The 17,648-nt window shown below is 40.8% G+C and overlaps 2 protein-coding genes across 7 annotated transcripts in view; one reads left to right on the top strand and one right to left on the bottom strand.

Annotated features, from left to right (window-relative positions):
* Nucleotides 1-17,648, top strand: part of PACC1 (proton activated chloride channel 1) — a 148,170-nt gene that overhangs the window by 48,451 nt on the left and 82,071 nt on the right. The gene's annotated exons all lie outside the window — the stretch shown is intronic.
* Nucleotides 1-17,648, bottom strand: part of PPP2R5A (protein phosphatase 2 regulatory subunit B'alpha) — a 108,326-nt gene that overhangs the window by 15,770 nt on the left and 74,908 nt on the right. For both annotated transcript variants that reach the window (XM_032805134.2, XM_075064340.1), the window contains 5 exons: nucleotides 14,605-14,697; nucleotides 12,263-12,393; nucleotides 11,847-11,906; nucleotides 10,354-10,462; nucleotides 942-995 (listed from right to left, as the gene is read on the bottom strand). In XM_032805134.2, the coding sequence (XP_032661025.1) occupies nucleotides 942-995; nucleotides 10,354-10,462; nucleotides 11,847-11,906; nucleotides 12,263-12,393; nucleotides 14,605-14,697 (447 nt within the window). The remainder of the gene's footprint in view (nucleotides 1-941; nucleotides 996-10,353; nucleotides 10,463-11,846; nucleotides 11,907-12,262; nucleotides 12,394-14,604; nucleotides 14,698-17,648) is intronic.

A 17,648-nucleotide genomic window follows, 5' to 3' on the forward strand; every position in this document is an offset into this window, starting at 1 on the left:
GGAGAGAGAAGAGGAGTGAGGGCTCCGGGCAGCGCTTACCTCAAGCAGCTCCTGGAAGCAGCTACCATGTTCCCCCTCCAGCTCTTACACAGAGGCACGGCCAGGCAGCACTTCCCCGTTCGCAGGCGCCACCCCCGCAGCTCCCACTGGCAGCGGTTCCTGGCCAATGGGAGCTGCGGGGGCAGCGCTTGGGGCAGGGGCAGGGTGCAGAGCCCCTGGGCTGCTCCATGCATAGGAGCTGGAGGGGGGACATGCCAGCTGCTTCCCGGGAGCCGCATGGTGCAGAGGCTAGCAGGGCGCCTGCCAGCCCCACTGTGTGGCGCTGCCAACTGGACAGTCAACGACCCAGTCAGAGGTGCTGACTGGAGCCACCAGGATCTCTTTTTAACTGGGTGTTGTGGTCAAAAAAATCGGACACCTGGTCACCCTATCACCGGATTTCATTTTGCTGAAATAAAGATGTCAACATTTTGCGCATCAAAGTTTTTCAGGATCTTTCATTGCATGAAACATTTCAATATTTTGACTTTGTCCCAGTTAAGGATGAAAACAAACGTTAAAATATCAGAATTTCCAGTTGGACATAAAAATCCAATTTCTGATAAACTAACTGGGAAGGCATGGCCAAGAACACTGAGGATCTTTTCCCTATACTGAGATCAGACACATGATCTCAGCAATTTAACTATTTTCTAGTGTATATTCCCATTTTTGTCACAAGTTATTACCAATAGATATAGCCGTGCTTTCAAAATCAAAAAATATTTCTCTTTTTTGGCACGTGTCCTAGATTTACAAACCCTAATTTTTCCCGTAACTGTCTACGATTAATTACTCAAAATTAGTATTGGCAAATAATGCTATCACTGATGAGAGAGTTACACTGACATTAATTCAGATGAGAAATACAAAAATAAAATACTCGGTTGAAAAACACTTACTGGTTCTGTTAATGTTGTATCTTTTTCCAGGAACTGTACAACACAATAGGCCAGCTAAAATATAAGTAATACAGTTATTTAACTATTTTAAATTGACACTGACTTAAGACAACACAACATAACTAAATATCACAAATAATCATGGGAACATTTTAATCAGCAAAATATCTTAGCCTTATCAGATGTAGGTCTTTTTAATTTTTCTTCCTAAGAGAAGGATATAGCTCAGGGGTAGGCAACCAATGGCATGAGTGCCGAAGGCAGCATGCGAGCTGATTTTCAGTGGCACTCATACTGCCCGGGTCCTGGCTACCAGTCCTGGGGGGCTCTGCATTTTAAATTTAATTTTAAATAAAGCTTCTTAAGCATTTCAAAACCTTATTTACTTTACATACAATAGTTTTGTTATATATTGAAGACTTATAGAAAGAGACCTCCTAAAAACGTTAAAATGTATTACTGGCACGCGAAACCTTAAATTAGATTGAATAAATGATGATTTGGCACACCACTTCTGAAAGGTTGCTGACCACTGATATAGCTAAATTTAACTTAAAAAACACTAAATATATTTCAGACTATTGTATCTTTTAAAAGCCTTCAGTACGTCCGGATGCTTAGTTTCTTACCCTAGAAAAGGCTTCATTTTTTATTAACAAGGAGATTCGATTGCTGTAATGCAGATCCAGCATTTAGACAAAGTGTTTTCTAGACATCAGCTCCTCAGTTAGGAAGTATGTACCAATAAGCTGCGTTTCAATGTCATGCACATTCAAAACTATTGCTAGCCCAAAAGCTATGTTAACACTGAGTTCAGGTTGGGAATATAGATCACCAATTTAAAGGCAAAATCTAGGGAACTGGAAATCTAGGAAATAGGATGGGTGAGGTAATCTCTTTTAATGGACAAACTTCTGTTGGTGAGAAAGACAGGTTTCTGAGCTTAATACACAGAGCTCTTCTTCAGTTCTGGGAAGAGAACTCAACTTCACAGCTAAATACAAGGTGGAACAGATTGTTTAACATAAGTAGTTAATACATATTTCAAGGGACCATTCAAAGTGAAGGGGCCCATTACCGCCACCACCCAACACCACACCATTCAGGAAGCAGTGGTGGGGAAGGTAGCTGTGGGACGGGGTGGTGAGGGGGAAGGGAGCGCTTGTTGAATTATAAGATTAGTTAGTAATAACCGTCAATCCAGTGTGTCTACTCAGTCGCATATTTTAGTGTTAAGTAAGTTAAGAGTTTCAGCTCGCCAGGCTCATTTTCGAAAGTGTGTGCTAAGTTCTTGAGGATGAAGTGTGCTGAATGCAGATACAGAGTGATTGCGTTGACTGAAGAGTCGTTTCACCCAAGGGTGCACACGGAGTTTCGTATCTTTTATTAATTTTTGTGAGTTCCTTTTACTGTCCTCTCGACAAGATCAACTAAATGCCTCAGATTTTCCACCAAAATCAACAACCCAAACCCATCCATGTAAACTCTCTCATCAGAACGCATTCCCAAGTAGCATCAATGTTCTTGACAACAGCTAGATCAGTGTCCAATGGAACCGCTTACAGACACGACCATACAAGAAACCTAAGATTCATCGACACACCTACCTTCACAATAGTACCCATCTCCAAGCACACCAAGAAATCTGTTATCGACAGCCAAGAACTCATACCCACAGAATATGTTCTTATGAGAAGTCCATATATACACTTTAGCACACTCAAAACTGCCTTCAATAACAAACCTCCTCTGCCCACAACACCCTAGTTGCACTTAAGCACCCACCACTGGAACCATATGGGGTATAAGAACAAAAAAAAAAGTCAACTGAGTCAGACCAAAGATCCATCTAGCCCAGTATCCTGTCTTCCAACAGTGGCCAATGCACGCAGTGCCCCAGAGGGAATGAACAGAACAGGTGTCATCAATGATCCATCTGCTGTCCCATTCCAGCTTCTGGAAAACAAAGACTAGGGACACCATCCGTGCCATTCTATGGCTAATAGCCATTTATGGACCTTATCTCCATGAATTTATCTAGTCTTTTTTGAAGAAATATCTTGGTCTCACAACAAGTCCCTGGGCAAGGAGTTCCACAGTTGACTGTGCGGTGTGTGAAAAAATGGCTTCCTTTTGTTTGAAACCTGATGCCTATTATATCTGATTGTTGTGTCTCCTAGTTCTTGTGTTGATGAGGAGTAAATAACACTTATTTACTTTCTCCACACCAGTCATGATTTTATAGACCTCTATCATATCCCTTATTTCTCTTTTCCAAGCTGAAAAGTCCCATCTAATTAATCTTCTCCTCATATAGAAGCCGTTCCATACCCAATCATTTTTGTTGCCTTATCTGAACCTTTTCCAATTCCAATTATATCTTTTTAGAGCTGGTCAACACATCTTCAAGATGTGGGTGTATGCCATGGATTGATATAGAGGCAATATGATATTTTCATCTTACTTATCTATACCTTTCTTAATAATTCCCTACATATCTGTCATTTTTTTGAACTGCTGAAGCACATGAGTGGTTGTTTTCAGAGAATCTATCCATAATGACTCCAAGATCTCTTCTTGAGTAGTAACAGCTAGATTTTAGATCCGCATCATTTTATATGTTCAGTTGGGATTATGTTTTCCAGTGTGCATTACTTTGCATTTATCAACATTGAATTTCATCTGCCATTTTGTTGCCCAGTCACCCAGTTTTGAGAGATCCTTTTGTAGCTCTTCGCAGTCTGTCTGGGACTTAACTATCTTGAGTAGTTTTATATTATCTGCAAATTTTACCACCTCACTATTTACCCCCTTTTCCATATCATTTATGAATATGCTGAATAGGACTGGGCCCAGTACAGACCCCTGCCGGACACCACTATTTACCTTTCTCCATTCTGAAAACTGACCATTTTATTCCTACCCTTTAACCAGTTACCAATCCACGAGAGGATCTTCCCTCTTATTCCATAACAGCTTACTTTGCTTAAGAGCCTTTGGTGAGGGACCTTGTCAAATCTACTACATCTTGCTTGTCGACCCCCTCAAAGCATTCTAATAAACTGGTGAGGCATGATTTCCCTTTACAAAAACCATGTTGACTCTTCCCCAACAAATTATGTTCATCTATGTGTCTGACAATTTTCTTCTTTACTATAGTTTCAACCAGTTTGCCCAGTAAGTCAGGCTTTCCAACCTGTAACTGCCGGGATCACTTCTGGATCCCTCTTTAAAAATTGGTATCACATCAGCTATCCTCCAGTTATTTAGTACAGAAGCTGATTTAAATGATAGGTTACAAACTACAGTTAGTAGTCCTCCAATTTCACATTTGAGTTTCTTCAGAAATCTTGGGTGAATACCATCTGGTCCTGGTGACTTATTACTGTGACTTATCAGCTGTGAGGACCAATGCAAAGATTTTATTTTGTTTCTCCGCAATGGCCTTATCCTTGAGTGCTTCTTTAGCATCTTGATCATTCAGTGGCCCCATTAGTTGTTTAGTAGGCTTCTTGCTTCTGATGTACTTTTAAAAAAGATCAAATAACTACAACCCATACTCTATAGAGACCCCATCTTGAAAGCAATATCACGTGAACCTCCTTTTCTGGCCTTCAAACAACCCCCCCACCTCTCCAACCTCATCATCAGAAGCAAGCTCCCCACAGACCAGAATACAACAACTCAAAGCAGCATTAGATCCTGCCAGAACAGTTGCAAAACCTGAAGACATATCTTTAGTGTTGCCATTATCAAACTCTCCACAACACACACCTTTCAAGATACATGGGTCCTACATGTCTATCATAATATGTGGTGTACCTCATCTAGTACACTAAATGCCCCAATAACTACGTGGGTGAAACCAGACAATCACTATGCACTTGAATGAACTCACACAGGAAAATGACAAAAGACTACAACACCACATCACCTATGAGTGAACACTTTTCACAAAGCGAACATGCTATATCTGACCTATCAGTCCTCATCAGGAAACCTGCACAATACTTTCAAAAGATGCGCCTGTGAACTTAACTGCATAACTTTGCTAGAAACTAAAAAATCATGCACTGAAGAGAGACTCTGGATTTTTGCCTTATTACAACAATCTGTAACCCTCTAACGCCCTACCCCCAGTTACTTGCTCCTCCCCCACATCTTTCCTTTGGGGGAGACCCAATTTCATGGTCCATGACGTGTTTTTCATGGCTGTGAATTTGGTACGCCCCTAAACACAAGGCAGCCAGAGTGCACTAGGTAGTTAACCCAGATTTGCAGCTACTTTGCATTTCCAGAATAGTACAAAGCAGCCAAAGTGTACTGGTGAATCTGCCCCTTAATTTGCAAGTGATTTATTGGTTTAGAGGGCTATATTACAAAGACTGGCAGTATATGAAAGGACAGACAGGAGAGCCCAGTCTGAGAGTCCCAATCTCCCTGTACTTTTAAGAGCTTTGCCTATGCTCCTGCCTCATTTCCCCAGCAGTGCTACTTCAGTGTGCATCACAGCTGAGGAACTAGTACCACAGAGAGTCTTTAAGGCACTGATGTCCAAATAGCTGGCAGCCATGGAACCTTTAAAAATAGGAACAGTTTGGCACAATAGTCTACTATCTTGACATTTGTCTAGTCCCCCTCCTTACAACCAACAGAACTGTTGCATGCCAATCAGCTATTGAGGAAATGGTGATTGGTTAAATTACTTCTGATGCCACAATGACCCAATTAAAGGGTTACTGTAGCTGTTGAGCTGACCTTACCTGTAGCTTGAATAAACAATTTGATTCAACAACTGTTAACAATTTAGCTTAATTACAACCTAAGGTCTTCAGGTATAATCTAAGCCCAAGATTTCAGGAAATTAAATAGGAACTTCAGATTTCCTGTGTATTTTCATATCATTCAGGACAAAGGAAAGACTAACAGATACTAACTTAAAGGCGCCAGTTTTGAAATAGTTATAAACTAATTATCAGATTTATTTGTAAATTCACAAAGTGCTGAGAGTTTCGGGAAGATAACCTCTTTGTTGTATTTGAAAAATACAGTGTGAATCCCTGCAAAAACAGAACTCAACCTTAACTATGGAATTGAAACTGGCACTCCTTAATTAACATTAGAACTACATAACTTGTAACAGAACCAAAAAGCTATTATTATATATCACTGCTTTAATATATTTTTTAAATGTACAATATTTACTAGGCAGAGTAGAGCAGCTTTATCTTAATTGTTTAAGCCTGTACGAAAAACAGGGTTACTCACTTTCTTGTAACTGTTGTTCCTCGAGATGTGTTGTTCATGTCCATTCCAATCAGGTGCGTGTACATGCACGTGCACAGTAATCAGAAGATTTTTCCCGTAGCAGCATCCATGGGGTCAGTCTGGGTGCCCCCTGGAGTTGTGGCGCCGAATAAAGGGCCCTGCAGACCCATCACCCACTCAGTTCCTTCTTGCCAGCTACACCAACAGAGAGGTAGGAAGGTGGGTATGGAATGGACATGAACAGCACATCTCGAAGAACAATAGTTACAAGACGGTGAGTAACTGTTTTTTCTTCTTTCAGTGCTTGTTCACATCAATTCCAGTCAGGTGACTCAAAGTCTAAGTTCAGGTGGTGAGGTCAGAGTCGTCCACTGATTAGACCACTGCTCATCCGAAGGCTGCATTGTCTCTGGCCTGCTGGGTAATCACATAGTGCATGGTGAAAGTATGAATGGAGGACCACATTGCCACTCTGGAGATTTCCTTAGTGGGAACCTGAGTCAGTAACACTGTTGATGAAGCCTGCACCCTGGTGGGGTGCACAGTGATTGGAGGTGCAGGAACCCCTGCCAAGATGTAGCACTCACAATACAGGACATGATCCATGACGAAATGCATTGCCATGACACAGGCAGACCTTTCATTCTGTCCACCACTGCCACGAGTAACTGGACCAATTTTCTGAACAGCTTCATTCTCTCAATGTAAAAGGCTAGCACTCTATGGACATCCAGTGAGTGAAGTCTCTGCTCCCTGCTGCTGGAATGCAGCTTAGGGTAGAATATCAGGAGAAAGACGTCCTGGTTAATGTGAAACTGTGATACAACCTTCAGTAGGAAAGCAGGATGAGGTATGAGCTGAACATGGTGTAAGGGGACTCTGATGTTAAGGCCTTAAGTTCAGACACCCTCCTGGCCAAGCTCATCACTACCAGGAACGTGACCTTGTAAGAGTGGTAGGGCAGGGAGCATGACGCCACGGGCTCAAAGGGCGGTCCCATGAGTCTAGAAAGAACCAGATTGAGGTCCCAAGCTGAGACAGGATGCCAGACATGAGGATATAGCCTGTCAAGACTTTTTGCTAACCTGATGGTCAGCCAGTTTCTAAAGACAGAGCGGCCCTCCACATCTGGGTGGAAGGCTAAGATGGCCACCAAGTGAACCCTTACTGATGACAATGAAAGCCCCTGCTGCTTCAGATGGAAGAGGTAGTCCAAAATAAGTGGCACTGAGGCTAGCGTTGGGAACAAATGGTGCTGTGCTGACCAGATCGAAAATCTCTTCCGCTTGGCAAGGTAGGTAGCTCTCGTAGAGGGTTTCCTGCTGCAAAGGAGGACTTCTCTAACCTAGTCTGAACAGGAAACCTCCACCGGGTTCAACCATGGAGCTTCCACGCCGTGAGGTGCAGCAATCCAAGGTTTATATGTTGGAGACGATCTTGTGTCATAAGAGCCGAGAAGAGCAGCAGGGAGACTGGAGCTTCTACAGACATAGCTAGGAGAAATGTGTACCAGTGCTAGTGGGGCCAGGTTGGAGCTATCAATTCGACCTAAGCTCGTTCCCTCCGAATCTTGAGGAGTATCTTATGAATGAGTAGTATTGGCAGAAAGGCTTATAGGGGACAACCTCCCTATGGGAGGAGGAACGCATCTACGCTAGAGCCCGGGCTGTGATTTTGGAAGGAGCAGAACTGCTGGCACTTCCTGTTGCGTCATGTGGCGAATATGTCTATCTGGGGAAATCCTCACCTCTGGAAGATTGAATTCACGACATCTGGACGAAGGGACGACTTGTGACCATGAAAGGACCTGCTGCGGTGGTCTGCCAGCTCATTCTGTACCCCAGGAAAATACGACACTTGTAGGTGTATTGAATGTTCTATACAGAACTCTGACAGCATGAGGGCTTCTGATACAGGGGAGAAGAGTGTGCACCCTGTTTGTTGATATAGAACATTGCCATGGTGTTGTCCAACATAACTGATACACATTGTCCCGTTAAGTATGCCCAGAAGGTCTGGCACACCAGGTGTACTGCTCTCAGCATTCTGACGTTGATCCGCCAGATCCACCTGAGACCAGACACCCTGAGTCCTGAGGTCTTCTAGATGTGCTCCCCAGTCCAACTCTGACGTGTCCATCACTAGCGAAAGAGATGACTGTGGATTGGCGAAGGGGACCCCATAGCACACCTCCTGGGAGTCGAGCCACCACAGAAGGGAATCAAGGACTGGACAAGGCAGAGTCACAATCCTGTCCAAGCTGTCCCGGGCTGGTCGATACACTGATGCTAACCATGACTGGAGCAGTCGGAGCCCGAGTCTAGCATGCTGCATCACGTAGGTACAGACAGCCATGTGTCTCAGAAACTTTAGGCAGTTTCTTGCTGTGATGATGGGAAACTGTCTGAGACCACAAATGATACCAGCTAGGGTCTGGAAATTCGCTTCCAGCAGGTATGCCCTGGCTTGGGTCAAGTCCAGTACTGCCCCTATAAACTCTATCCTCTGAACAGGGGACAAAGTCAATTTTGCTTCATTTAGGAGGAGACCCAGGTTGTCGAAAGTGGCCCTGATGAATTTGAGCTTCCACTTGGGTCCTGGAGTGGCCCTTGATCAGCCTGTCATCGAGGTACAGAAACACCAATAACTGGTGCCTGCACAGGAACACAGGGATGACTGCCATGCACTTGGTGAAGACTCAAGGTGCTGCCAACAGGCCAAATGGAAGAACTGTAAATTGGTAGTGGGTATTGTTCACCACAAACCTGAGGTACTTCCTATGGGGCTGAGTGATTGCAATATGAAAGTAAGCGTCCTTAAAGTTGAGGGCGGCATACCAGTCTACTAGATCCAGCGAGGGGATGATGGAGGCCAACGAGACCATGTGGAACTTGAGTTTCTTCACAAACTCGCTGAGTTCTCGCAAGTCCAGGATGAGCCTCGGAGCCATGGCCCAACTGAAGTGCCACTGACAGCTGGTCCCTGGATCTTACCAAGGAGGATTGGCCTCTTTCTGTCCTCTTCTTCTTCTGCACCAGCGATTGGGACTGGTGCCAAAGGCTGGAGTGCTCTCAAGAGGCTTCATGATGGTGCCGAGCCTCTTGACAGCGTCTTTCTTCAATGCCAGATCTCTCAAAGATGGCACTGGAGCGCTCTGCGCCAAAGATGACGTACTGGGACCGGGATCCTCAGTGTCTGGGTCCAACTGAGGTTGGAGATCTGCCTCCATGAGGAGGATTTTAAGCTACTGCTCCCTCTCTAAGAATTCTCGGTCAGAATTTACAACAGATCTTGCAGCTGTTTTTTTTGGTGACCCTAGCCCAGACACCGTAAACAGGAGGTGGGGGGGTCATTTTTAGGCATGTGCTTCGTGCAGTCTTGGCAAGTTTTGAATCCTGGGGATCGTGGCATGCCCTGGTACCAAATAAGGGGAGAAGAAAAATGAGGAGGGAGGACTCCTCCATAACTGAAACTTATAAGTGAACTAACTATGCTATATTATCCAACTAGAACTAACTACCTACAGCAAAAACCTAAAGGACTGCTAAGCTGCTTGCCAAAGCAAGAGCAAGGGTAAATTCCAGCTACTGTCACTGGTGGTAAAAAGGAACTGTGGGGGTGGTAGGTCGGTAGGGCCCTTTATTGGGAGCCATGAAGGTGCGACTCTAGGGGGCGCCAAGGCTGACCCCACAGATGCTGCTAAGGGAAAAATCTTCCAGCTACTGTGCACGTGCGAACACACACACCTGATTGGAACTGACACGAAGAAGCACTCGAAGGAGAAAAAAATATGCTTCTCAAAGAAAGACATTCAAGATTCCTCTATTCTTTTGTAAATAGTATTTGTAACAGTATTTGTTCACATGAAGATGACAATATAAAAAAGTACCAAGCTTAAATAATGTCTGAGTTGCGATAAATCAGTAAAAACCAAGAAGTTTTCAAATGCAGGCCATGACTAAGCCACATTGTTGTGCTTTTCTACTCTTAACAGTGTATGTTAAACAATTTTATGTCAGAAAGAACATTTAAAACTTATCAATTTCTTCCCCCCCGCCCCAAGTATGGAAAAAATTGTAAGGTTTATATATACTTATATATTAATAAAATATATTCTGTTCTAATAATTTTTCAAAAAACCTACCTGTGCATGAAACAAAGCTAATCCCTTAGCAGTATGCATAGGAATCAACACCTTCATAAGAAACTGTTTGTGTTCTGCTTTCAATGGCAGTGCAAAACCATTAATAATGCTGAAAAACATGAATAAGCACAATTATTTCATCTTTAAAAAATGGGGGAAACTCTCTTTTTCTTGGTAGACTGAGAACTACTGTATTCAAAGCTGACTATTTTTATATGTACTTTGCAAAATGTGCCTATTACTTTAGGGACTGGGAAGTGGGCAGGAAGTCCATCCTCTGCTATTATCAATAGGTATAAGGCCGTACCTCAGTTATCAATGTCTGTAGTAGACAAGTTCAGTCCTTTTGTGATTTCTGGTGATAATCTAGACTCAACTTTCTAAGATTTTTCCATCTTGAAATCACTGTGAAGCTTAGCAAGGCACATTAACCATAGAGCTTAGTGAGGATGACACACTGTCCACCCACAATAATTAAAAGATGACCTTGAAAGAGAAGAGATAGACTTGTGTCCTATTTTACTACTATGACATATAAATAAGGCCTGAAAGTTTGTTTGTTTTGGTGGCTTTTTTTAAAATGGGGGCTGGAGAGGAGGTAGTAGTATGCTTTTTACCTTACAAATTCAGGTCCTGCTTCTTAAGGGTAGACACCATTGCCATGTGTACACCAGTGAAATTTACCAAAAAATCCTCAATGAAACAGCTAATTCTGTATATGGGAGCCCTACTGTAGACATGCTCTTGTAGGAGGAATCAGTGTTTTAGTTAAACCTGCTAAAAGGCAAGTCTAACTGAAGCAGTAATAAAAATGCTTCTGACCACTGAAGTTCAGTCTCCCTCCAGCTCTCATTAACTTTAACAAGTATTCAGCTGAACCAGCAGAAATTTTTTTGGTAAATTTCACCAATTCAGAATAGATCTATGTCAACTGTGGAGTACCATCACAAAAATCTCAGAGGGGGAAAGATGAGCAACTGTGAGGGGAAAGGATGTTCAGTCAGACTGTTTTAACACCTACAAAGCTTTAATGACTAACATGGTACAGAAGGAAAAACCTGTTAAAGATTTAATATCTTCAGTTTAGGTGTAAGAGCTAACAATATACTCCTCTGAAATACACAACTAGTCTCCTAGCAAAGCCAAGATTGAGAAATGTCGATATTTTAAAGATAAAGCATAAGCAAGGGAAAACAAAGCCCTTTCTAAGGAGAAAGCTACCTTTCATTCTTTTCATGCATCATGCCAAAGCCAAAAAGAGATGCCCAATTTAAAAAGAAATCTTTTGCAGATCATCTTTAAGATTTACAGAAAAGTACACTTTTCTAATGCTATATTTCCATAGCAACATGGAAATATAAAAATATACCAATGACCTCAGTTCATCACCATAAGCATCAGAACAATTCTTTCACTCTCCCCCCGAAATAATTGGATAGGAACACAAAAAACAATGTTCAACTGTTCATTTTATATTATTGAACCAAACTGACCTTCCCAATATCTCAAGTAGTTCAGCAACACCATTAAAATGTTCTGTTTCATATATAAACCTGTTAAAAATAAGATGTAATAGCAATCAATACACTAATGAAATGAAACTAAGAGGAGAGAAATTTCTAAATGTGAAACTCCTTATCAAATGTATTTTATTTTATTTCTAACATTTGTTTTTCTTCAAAGTTAAAAGTCAGTTGGCTATTTTGGGGTTTATGGTATGTCTTCACAGCAAAAGCTAGGCTAGCCTACCCAAGCTAGTTTGAATCCAGCTAGTGTGGATACCAACAGCAGTGAAGTCAGAATGAACTAGCAGGCCGAATACCTACCCAACATCTGTGCCAGGCTTTTAATATCCACACTGAATCCCGCATCAGGCTAGGCTATATAAAGAACTAAATCTATAATGTACCTGAGGAAAATGTTGTTAATTTGTTTTCTGATGAATGCCCTTAATCCAAGGAATTTTCCATAAATTCGATGAAGGACTGTCTTTAGGAAATCACGCTCTCGTGGGTCTTCACTATCAAAAAGCTCCAACAGCTTTAAAAAAAAAAAATCTGAGATATTACCTTTTTAAAAGAATTAAACTGTCATTATTAATTCTAATTCACAAATCATCAAAGTATTATTAGAAGCAAACATTGTTACTTACACTTCTGTTCAAATATTCAATATTAAATAAATTAACGTAACTTGATAGCTCAGAAGTTTTATTTTACTGTCCCTTGGCTTTTAATCTTCTAAAAACTACACCCAAACCCAACATGAAATTTCTTATACAATGCACTTCAGTTAAGTCATTTCAACTAGGATTAAATGTCCTTAGATAAATCATTTTGATTACAGTTTTGTATAGTTTTATCTAATAACTCAACATTTAGAAAGTATTGCACTTTATAGCTTCAAAAATGTGTAAATAATTCTCACAAATGATGGTGAGATATTTATTTAAGGCCCCTATCCTCAAAGACATACACATGCTTAAATAGGCACAAGTAGCCTGCTGATTCCAACAAAACTATTCATGTGTTTAAAGTTAAGCACATATATAAGTGTTTGCAGGATCAGGGCCTACATTCTGTAAAATGAAAAGTTAATTATGTACATTTTCCTCAGGAGACAGGAAAGAGTGAGGTTCTGACAGAATTATGGTGCTTTTATAAAGAAAGCTGTAGAACAAAAAAAATCTCACAGCCATCACAACTACGAGTACTTTCTGTCTGGATCGGATATTGGTAGGTAACAGAAAATATACCTAAATGATTTCTCATTTCAAAACAAATATGATGCATTACACATTTTCTGCTTTTGTTTATACTAACTGGTTTCTTGTTCATAACTTGTCAAGATTCACAATCCTGTGAGATGCAAGTACAGGTAATATTTAGAGAATAATGTATTTATATTGGAAGAATGCTTTAGGGACTTGGGAGTAAACGTTAGTCAAACGGGGATTACATACATCTCAGTGATGGCCCAATCAATCAAGCAAGCGAGAGTTGTCACCCTGCCTTGGTTAGCCAGTGAGGGAATGCAAGGCTCAACTGTATAGGCCTTGCTCCATTCCAAGACTTTCAATGGAAAACCATCAGAGACAACTGCAAGTAATCGAAACCACTTGAAGGTAAAAAAGGAACATTACAACAAACAGAGAATCACCCTGCCTATGAATAAAGATAAAAGACTGTTTTCAACAGTGAGGAAAGGCACTTTGGATCTTTTTATTGAGGAGACATCGTGAGGAGCAGGGGTGTTCTCATGAAAAACTGGATCCTAGTTCCTGTGAAGGCAGCCAGCTCTGCAACAGACTGAACTTTGGGAGGAAAACCTATTTTTAGATAGGAAAGATAAATATAAAGAGTTGTCCCAGGTTTGAGTTTTATTATTTTGTTATGTACTGTAACTATTTGTTTCCATCACTGTCTCTTGTTTGTAGCATAATTCTCTCCTTTCTTAAATAAAGCTTCTGTTTTATTATGAGTGCTGTGTGCTATACAGGAGCGGTGCTTTAAGGTAAAACTAGTAAACTTGGGGTACTTTTGAGGCCGAGGACCTGGGATTTCTGTGACTAACTGGTGTCAGGGGCTGGATATCACAACAGAATGTTTCAAAAGGGACTTGGGGACTGGGATGCATCTATTGTTAATATGCAATGCAAAGACAAGGCTGGCAGAGCCCAGAAGACAGTGCTTCAGTGGCTGAAAGGCTGGTAGTGTTACGCAGCAGACAACCAGCTAGGCACAGACAAGTCCCCCTCATACTGGGGGTAACAAGGCAATTTACAGTCCTGGGTGCCCCAAGAACCATCAGAAAAATATTAGCTTACGTAGTGAGAGTCACAAAGCCATTACAATAGCACAGCACTGAGGATTATCCATTTCATGGGGAAACAGTACAGTATATATCACTAAGAAACTTCAGTTTGTTCCACAAATTGAAACTATTGTATGTTAAGAAAAAAAATTGTAACAACTCAGTATTATCTCTATGTTTTATATGTTTCTGAATTCTCAGATTACATGTAGTCCATATAGATGTTCCTCTGCTAACATAATAGTTGCCAAACAAAGGATTCTCATGTTACAATACAAAGAATTCCATTTTAATAAAGCTGGTTATTTTATGACCTACACAAGTAAAATTATGCTGTATTATTTAGATATTCAGCTGTGCAATACAAAAGAACACCATAACAGCATCCCTTTCAGTTAAGAGTTAATTGACTATTAAATATAAAAATGTTACACTCACCTGCTGTACAAATTTCTGATCAATGTATCGCTTTGCAATACTAGGCTGGAAGTCTGGGCTCTCCAAAAATCTCAGGAAAAATTCATACACCAACTAGAAACAAACATTAAAATGAAAACTTTGTAGAAGTTACCACTACTCTTTACTAAACTAGTAAAGGTCCAAACTACCAAATATATTCTTATTTCTAGTTATTTTAAATGGGGAAATAGGATATTGAACATATTATAGCATCAAGAAGGGTACAATTAAGAGCCTATATAACTTAAGAGGTGAGGACTCAAATATGAATACAAACAGACCTGAGTGCATCATTAGAATTTATTTTTTAAATAAGGGAAGTAATGAAAGTTTGCTTCCCAGAGATAGATATAAACTATAATTTTTAAAAATTAATCCGTATTTAAAAAACCTGGACAAATGCACTAAAGTTTAATCTTCACTATAAATTAGGCTTCTCTATGCCTGATACCCCAATCCAAAGAGCAGAGTTTTGTTGCAGAGTTTAGACCCAACATGACACAGCATATATAGAGTTTTACCCCTAAAGTGTTCAGAAGTGCTGGTCCCCCTCCCATGGGCCTTGTCAGATCCCAGGAAAGAAGGAACTGAGGGGAGCAAAAGACTTGTAACAGACCAGAGAGGTATTGAGGGTCCAGAGTTCCATGCCTCACCCTTGAGATCCTTAGAAGCTCAATATAGAAAACAGCATGCTTCAAGTCATAGTAGAAGGGGAGGGAAATGCAGGGTGGCAACTACAATCTGTTTCTCCTCTCCCAACCCACTAGATGCACAAGAGTGGGGACTCTTTATGCAGTGAGAGCTGGAGGTAGAAATGTGTTTCATAGAGGTAGGGTGTGGCACGTAAATTTAGGTACACGGTATCAGAGATATGAGGCCTTGGTTGTAACCAACTACCATTTTAGCACTGCTGTGTGTATTAAAACCTTCTTGAAATGCTATTGTATGGCCACTACTGAGTGGACCTTAGAAACCTATGAGGAGTAATACTTTTATTCACATATTTAAACTACAGCCCTTAGAACATCTGGTGATATACATGGATGGAATCCTACTGAAGGCTAGTCAAATCCATTTAGAGAACCAATACCCAAAAAATTAACTAGACTTCCTAAATAAAGAACAAATAAGGTAGTAGAAAAATGCCTGTGACGCACCAGCATGAAACACATGATAAATGCATAAGTGCCTGTATCTGTGTTTGTGATTATCATAACAATTCTCAATTAAGGGGTTTTGAATCAGTGCACCTGATAGGCCCAAGAAAGGAAATTTGCAGTATTTCTCCCAATATTTCTCCTCTTTCCCCCCCCCGACAAACTCCTAGATTTCGACAAAAGGAATTTAGCAGTAGCCATTTACGAGGGATTTGAAACTGTACACATTACATAAAACAAAATTATATTAAAAGAGAAAACTTTGCGAAATCAAGCATGCTAAAGTTAGGAAATGCCAGAATAAAGTTTGCCCATGCAATTCTAATTCTACTCCCCTGTGTATATGCATTATGAGACAGTTAATTACATGGTCACATAATATTTTTGTGATGGAGGCTCTAGAGCTGCTCAAAGAACCTTACAACAAAGTTGTCAACATGGTCAGAAGAATATAATTTTCTCTAACATTCTCGTCAACAGCTGAATCATTTTTACTGAAATTCCCACCCATCCTTCACCTAAAAAAAAAAAAAAAAAAAAAAGGCCCCAGGCAGATACCTAGCATGAAAAATTCCAGCCAGAACTGTTCAAGTGTGACAAAGTTATATGGTTTTGCAATGGGTAGTAGCAGGCAACCTGAACTATAGGTGTCATTACATGTGCTGTCTATAAAACAAGACTGATGCCAATGGAAGATTCCTGATACGCTACTGCATGGCACACCCCTCTGCATGTCTGACTTCTATTAATTGCATCAATGACCATGTCGCTGCTTTACATATTTCCTCATATACTACACACAGTTCTGGAACCAATGTTACTGCTATTGTTCTCAAGGAATGCACTTTTCAAAGTGAAAAAACTATTTCAGCATTCCAAAAATCAAACTTCTGATATATGCCAGATGAGAATCCTGAACACTTGAAGAGAATTTAGGTAGCTCTGCTGGCTCTTCTTCTGATCTCTAGGCAGACTTACCATTTGCTGTTTCTAGGACACAAAACTGGTAAATTGAGCTTTCTAGAATGCTTTCTTTGGAAGCCCTCGGAAGAGGATTATTCTGTAGAAATTCTAGAGATCTACTGCTTTTGTGCCTTGATGTTTTTTCCTTGGAGACGACTAGTATATTGCCATTGTGCTTTTATGTGAATAACTCCACTGTTAGCAAGTCCCACAATTTCTTACACTGAGAAATAGTTATTGGTGTCATCTTAAACCTTCTTGGTCTAGACCCTAACAGTTCAACCAAACTATCTCTGAATTGCTTTTGACTTGTTGCACTATTTTACCAGCTGTGCCACATCTGGGGCAATTGTGTCTTTAATACTGATTATTTTATTTAAAGATACAGCCTTTTGGATTGTGTGCTAGCAGGCTGGTGGTACAAATTATTACACCATTATTGCATTGATCTGTAGATAACTGCAAACAGGCACAATAAAATGACAGCTTGGGACAGGTTGCTGTGGCTCACACAGAAAAATCTGTGAGGAGACAAGAAAAATTCAGGCTTCCTTTTTTTCTGCAGAGCTCAGCTATTTGAAATGTCTGCTGGTAGAGAAACTGCAACTATGGGCTAGAACTCTGCTATCTTGTTGAAGGAAGCCAGTCATGGGTGGGGACAGGATGCACTGACACACAAAGCACAAGAAACCAGATCCTCAGGCTATTCTACAAGCAACAACAGGTTCCAATTACTGAAAATCCAATTCATTTGATTCTCCTAGCAGTCAAGAGTTTCTTTGACTTGAAAGCACTCAATTTTAAAGAGCAGCAATTTCTAAAGCTGCGCTCTTGATGAGAGGCAGTTTAAGCTGGTATTAGGGCTCAGTGCTGCTGCAGTTCAGCCGTGGACATCTGAACTGC

This window comes from Chelonoidis abingdonii, chromosome 3 (assembly GCF_003597395.2).
Source record: "Chelonoidis abingdonii isolate Lonesome George chromosome 3, CheloAbing_2.0, whole genome shotgun sequence".
In the NCBI taxonomy this organism is placed as follows: Eukaryota; Metazoa; Chordata; order Testudines; family Testudinidae; genus Chelonoidis; species Chelonoidis abingdonii.